This window comes from Vanessa cardui, chromosome 24 (assembly GCF_905220365.1).
Source record: "Vanessa cardui chromosome 24, ilVanCard2.1, whole genome shotgun sequence".
Taxonomy (NCBI): domain Eukaryota; kingdom Metazoa; phylum Arthropoda; class Insecta; order Lepidoptera; family Nymphalidae; genus Vanessa; species Vanessa cardui.
In genome coordinates this window covers 9,420,358-9,426,357 of record NC_061146.1, presented here as the reverse complement: position 1 = coordinate 9,426,357, position 6,000 = coordinate 9,420,358, and the positions used below count along the sequence as shown (strand labels likewise).

General features: G+C 37.1%; 1 protein-coding gene across 1 annotated transcript; it reads left to right on the top strand.

Moving 5' to 3' along the window:
• The first annotated feature begins 520 nt into the window (after positions 1-520).
• On the top strand, positions 521-5,578 carry LOC124540159. Its single transcript, XM_047117612.1, has 2 exons — positions 521-1,214; positions 5,356-5,578. The coding sequence occupies exons 1-2, from the start codon at positions 846-848 to the stop codon at positions 5,374-5,376; spliced, it is 390 nt and encodes a 129-aa protein (XP_046973568.1). The 5' UTR covers positions 521-845; the 3' UTR covers positions 5,377-5,578.
• Positions 5,579-6,000: the final 422 nt, after the last annotated feature.

Below are 6,000 nucleotides of genomic sequence, written 5' to 3'. Positions count from 1 at the left end.
ATGAAATTACACACTTGCACGTTTCCTCACGATGTTTTCCGTCACCGCCGAGCACGAGATGAATTATAAACACAAATTAAGCACATATATATGTATAGTGGTGCTTGCCTAGATTTGTCCCGAAATCATCCGTTGAGAAGCACGCGTACTACCACTGGGCCATCTCAGCTCACTACTTCTTATATATCGAAAAAATTAAAGTTTTGTGTGCTTATTATAACGTTAAATACTTCAAAGATGATGACGCATAGGGAATGAAACGATCGTCTTCCAGCCATTTTAAAAATGATTATTATTGAATCTATTCAAAATGTTTACATCCCGCTGGAATTCGTTAGCAGGTCTGAGGTGTTTCTTTCTGAACTGGTTGGACATAATTTTTACGATCAATAATATAGTGTTAGCGATAAAAACATCACCGGTGTTGTGGTCACGTGTCCTACTATTGTAAAACTATAAAAGAGCATGACAAAGGGGGGATCGGACACTTTTTCTTGAGCACTCGTAACGTACAGACGTTGACGAGACCTTTTTGTAGTCCTAATCTTTGTTCTATATTTTTGTGTGTTTATTAGAGTAAATAATTGCTAGAACATTTATGTAAAGTTTTGTTTGTTGATTTAAAGACATTCTTATGAGAGATTTAATAGTTTTGTTTTCATTCGTATTTAAGTTTAATTGTTAAATTGATTATAAATAAGAAACCTTTTAATTTTGAGTAGTTTTATTTTTTTTAATTTAATTATTTGCTTTTTGCTAACATCAGAAGTGGGATCTGGCTCCATAGCTAGATTTCCTTTTGATTTGGCATTCTGACTAGGGTTCATTAACTGCCTCTGACTAAGATGTCAGGCACAAGTAAGAGACAACGAGGTAAAAATACTAATGACACACTAATACAAGGTTTAGAACAGCAGTTGCAGGCAATTCTAGATCGTCTCAATGCCTTGGAGGATAGCTCCAGCAACGGGCGTTTAAGCAATGCAGTGGCTCAGGCTTCTGGATCAGGTACTGCTGATGTGTTGCCTGTGCTACCACCAACACCTGATCACCCGGAGTCAGAAATACAGCCAGCATCACCACTGCCGCGTCCAACCGAGGTATCCGATAGTGCTAGTCTGGACATGTCTGTGCAGCCGGGACCATCGGTATCCTCCGATACCATTGTGAGTGAGGTGACCGACAGGATTGTTAACGCCATCAACTTAATCCCGGTAAGATCCGCTCATATTTATATCTCAAATTTTGACCCGCAATATAATGATATAGATACATGGTGTGATGAAGTCGATCACGTACGTATCCTTAACAAATGGGACGATAGGGAGTGTTTATCTCATATCGGTAATTGCCTTAAAGGGGACGCGAAATTATGGTTAAACGAGTGGGTTACAAGTAATCGTACGTGGTCCAACTTTAAAAAGGACTTTAAGGCCTTGTGCCCTCGTAAAGTTGACATCGCAAACATATTGTTTGAAGTAATGAGTACTAATTCCGATAGCTATCCTACTTATGCCGAATACGCGAGGCGATCATTATTACGTTTAAAAATTGTTAATGGTCTAAGCAATGAATTAATAGTGGCAATTATAATAAGGGGTATAGTTGATCCTCAAATACGCGCTGCCGCCACTAACGCCAATTTACACCTGATGATTTAGTGAATTTTTTTTCTATATATACTAAACCGTTACAACATAAGGTAATTCGGGGGCTTCGCGAAATGTCTGATTATAAAGCTAATTACGTTAATACGCGTAAAAGGGAATATAGTGATACAAAAAGTAAATGTTTTCTTTGTGGTAGCTTTGGTCATAAGCAATATAAATGTTCGAAACGTTTCAAATCAAATAACAGTAATAGGAATGTGCGTAACCTTTCGTCAACTACCCCCAATAATACAAACAATATGCAAAATAAAATGGATCTTTGCACTTTCTGTAAAAAGATAGGCCATAAAGTTGAGGACTGTTTTACAAAACAACGTGTTGAAGCCCAGGGTAAACCTAATGTAAACTTTTGTCGTGAAGTCGTTGATAATAGAAGGAAAAATGATATTTGTGCGGCCGTTATACAAGGCGTTCCTGTTGATATATTAATAGATAGTGGATCTACAATTTCTTTAATATCGGAATCTATCATAAAACATTTTAAATGTCACAAGACGCCTTGTTTTCGTATTTTACGCGGTATTGGAAGTCAAGAAGTAGAGTCATGCTTTTCAACCGTGTTGACTGTAGAATTTCCAGAAATTACTTTAGAAATCGATTTTCATATTGTTGCTGATTGTTACATGAATACGCCTATAATAATAGGTACTGACGTATTAAACAGGGATGGGGTTATTTACACGCGATCAAAAGGCAGACAATGTTTGACACGTGTACGAAATGTGTTTAACATTGAACAAACAACATCTGACAATATCATAAAAACACCTTTGGTTGGTACTGATAAAGATCGTCTTTTGTCAATTGTTAGTGAATTTTCGGAACATTTTATTACTGGCACCGCTACAAGTACGGTCAAAACTGGATCTATGTCTCTACGTTTATCTAATAATTCCCCTATAGTTTATAGACCTTATAGACTCTCTCACGAAGAAAAATTGCGCGTTAGACAAATTATTAAGGAAATAAGAGAATCAGAATCAGCATATTCTAGTCCAATCCTTCTGGTTAAAAAGAAAGACGGCACAGACAGAATGTGTGTTGACTTTAGGGCATTGAATGCAATAACTGTAAAAGATCGCTACCCCCTACCACTTATTGACGATCACATAGACAGACTAGGTAAAAGTAAATTTATTACAAGCCTTGACATGGCCACTGGGTTCCATCAAATACCAATGAGTAGTGAGTGCATTCATTTGACGGGATTTGTTACCCCAGATGGACACTACGAGTATTTAAAAATGCCGTATGGTTTGGCTAACGCTCCAGTCGTTTATCAACGCATTATCTCAAATACATTACGACCTTTTATTGAGCAAAATCGCGTCTTAGTATACATCGATGACGTACTCATACCTAGTTTAACTATCGATGAGGGTTTAGACACTTTACGGGATGTTTTAAAAGTTTTAACTTCTGCTGGGTTTTCGCTCAACTTAAAAAAATGTTCGTTTCTCACTAATGAAGTTGAATATTTAGGCAGAACGATTGGAAATGGTCAGGTTAGACCGAGCGCTTATAAAGTTGAAGCTTTGATTCGTTCCCCAGTTCCAACTAACGTTAAACAGGTTAGGCAATTTCTGGGGCTGACAGGTTACTTTAGACGGTATATTCCTGGATATTCAATAAAAACTGCTTGTTTATCTCAACTTTTACGCAAGGGTGTAAAATTCGAATGGGGTAACGATCAAGAGAATGTTCGACAAGACATCATATCGCGTCTTACTAATGAACCGGTTTTGCATATTTTTGATCCTTCTTTGTCAACAGAAGTTCATACCGATGCATCCGCGTTGGGGTACGGGGCTGTCTTGCTTCAGAGTCATATGGATGGTCGCAAGACTGTTGTTGCATATTTTAGCAAAGTTACACTTGGTGCAGAGTCACGCTACCATTCATATGAATTGGAAACATTGGCAGTAGTCAAGGCATTACAACACTTTAGGCATTACCTTATAGGTATTCACTTCAAAGTAGTAACAGATTGTAATGCCTTGAAACACACTCAACGAAAGAAAGATCTAGTACCGAGAGTAGCTCGGTGGTGGATCTATCTACAAGATTTCAATTTTGAATTAGAGTATCGCAAGGGAGCAGCATTAGCACATGCTGACTATTTTAGTCGCAACCCGGTAAATATTTGTGAAATACAAAGACCTCGAAATTGGGCCCAAATAGCACAGGCTGCTGATGAAGAGACTCAGACTCTTTTACAAAAATTGAATGATGGGGAACTTGATTCATCTCGTTATGTAAAACACAATGATTTGCTTTACTATAAATATAATTCCGTGGGTAAAGATGTAAAATTACTTTGTTATATACCAAAAGGACATCGTCTTAGTTTATTACGCATATTTCACGATGAACATCAGCATATCGGTGTTGATAAAACTGTCAATTTAATTTTAAAACATTTTTGGTTCCCAGGATTGAGATCTTTTGTTCAAAAGTATATTAGACATTGTATTGTATGTTTATCCTACAAAAAATGTGCCAGACAACCCTTACAGCCAATCGAATCGTGGAGTAAGCCCAATGTACCGTTTGAAACATTACATACAGACGTTTTAGGGCCATTGCCAGTTTCGAATGGCTATAAGTTTATTATTATTATTATAGATGCGTTTACCAAATATTGTCTTTTGTACCCAATTACTAAACAAGACTGTAATGAACTTAAAAGAGTTTTTCAAAATGCCATGTCATTATTTGGATCACCTAAATTAATTGTAGCTGATAGAGGCAGAATGTATGAACATTCTGTATTTGTTAAATGGATCTCGGAAATGGGTAGTAATTTATATTTGATTACACCTGAAATGCACCAAAGTAATGGTCAAGTAGAACGCTATTGTAGAACCATTTTGAATATGATTAGAATAGAAAGTAATTTTAAACAAGAAAAATGGTCCGATGTTTTATGGAACTTACATTAAATATTTCAATACAAAAATCAACTAAATGCTCTCCTTTAAATCTGTTAATAGGTACCGAGGCCACAACACCAGTGCTACGTTCCATTGTGCGAGACATAGCGCTTGAAGGGACAAGCCCTAATCGTGAGTCGCTGCGCGAACTGGCACGTCAACAAGCCAGTGAATCCCTGGAAAGTAACAGAATCCTCCAGGATTACCGCACAAACAAGACCCGAGTTGCGCCTCGTACGTTTAAGATCGGTGACACTGTATTTGTGTTGAAGACCAGTCAATCGACAGGCAAACTGGATGGTGGCATGCGGGGTCCATATAAAGTTGAAAAAGTTTTACCTCATGGGAGGTATGAGTTAAAATTGCTAGCCGGCTCGTATGGTAAAACCACACAAGTTGCGGCTGAATACATGATTATGTGGCATGGAGAATGGACCCCTGACACCTGTACATCATTTTTTGAAAGTAAGCATTCAAAGACATGTTGAGACCTCTGTCTTTTAAGCATCCTGAGGGCTCTGCTTAGAGATTATAATCATTAGTTTTATGGTAAAGAGCACCCTGAGGGCTCTGCTCTGGGTAGACATGCTGAGGCCTCTGTCTCGTTGCATCCTGAGGGCTCTGCAACAGTTGTTTTATATGCGTATATGAATTCATTCTTTCAAGGGTAGCATCCTGAGGGCTCTGCTAACATTTGATTGCAATATGTTTGTTTATTGATTTTTTTATAACGCTGTTTTTGTTTGTTTTAGCCGAGAATGAGGAGTTCGTAGATCAAATGCCAGAGCCATCAAACGAGGTGCCATACCAAACGGGCGAGGGCGCGCCGTCGTCAGGATAGGCCGTGTTAGCGATAAAAACATCACCGGTGTTGTGGTCACGTGTCCTACTATTGTAAAACTATAAAAGAGCATGACAAAGGGGGGATCGGACACTTTTTCTTGAGCACTCGTAACGTACAGACGTTGACGAGACCTTTTTGTAGTCCTAATCTTTGTTCTATATTTTTGTGTGTTTATTAGAATAAATAATTGCTAGAACATTTATGTAAAGTTTTGTTTGTTGATTTAAAGACATTCTTATGAGAGATTTAATAGTTTTGTTTTCATTCGTATTTAAGTTTAATTGTTAAATTGATTATAAATAAGAAACCTTTTAATTTTGAGTAGTTTTATTTTTTTTAATTTAATTATTTGCTTTTTGCTAACAATAGTATAATACATCTATGTTGAACAAATATATTACAATTTGCAATTTGATGGTCTTGCACACAGTTTATCCGTTAGGAGGTGATAGGGGTGATTATTTGCAATAATTTTGACCAACATATGCGTAGTGCAAAAGTTAACCATTTTTGAGTTATCATGTTTTTTAGTTTTTTTCAAAATTAGTCAAAA

Coding starts and splice junctions, on each gene's coding strand:
- LOC124540159 (XM_047117612.1), top strand. CDS start 846: ATGTCAGGCACAAGTAAGAGACAACGAGGTAAAAATACTAATGACACA. Junction 1,215..5,355: donor ACGCCATCAACTTAATCCCG/GTAAGATCCGCT, acceptor TGTTTGTTTTAG/CCGAGAATGAGGAGTTCGTA.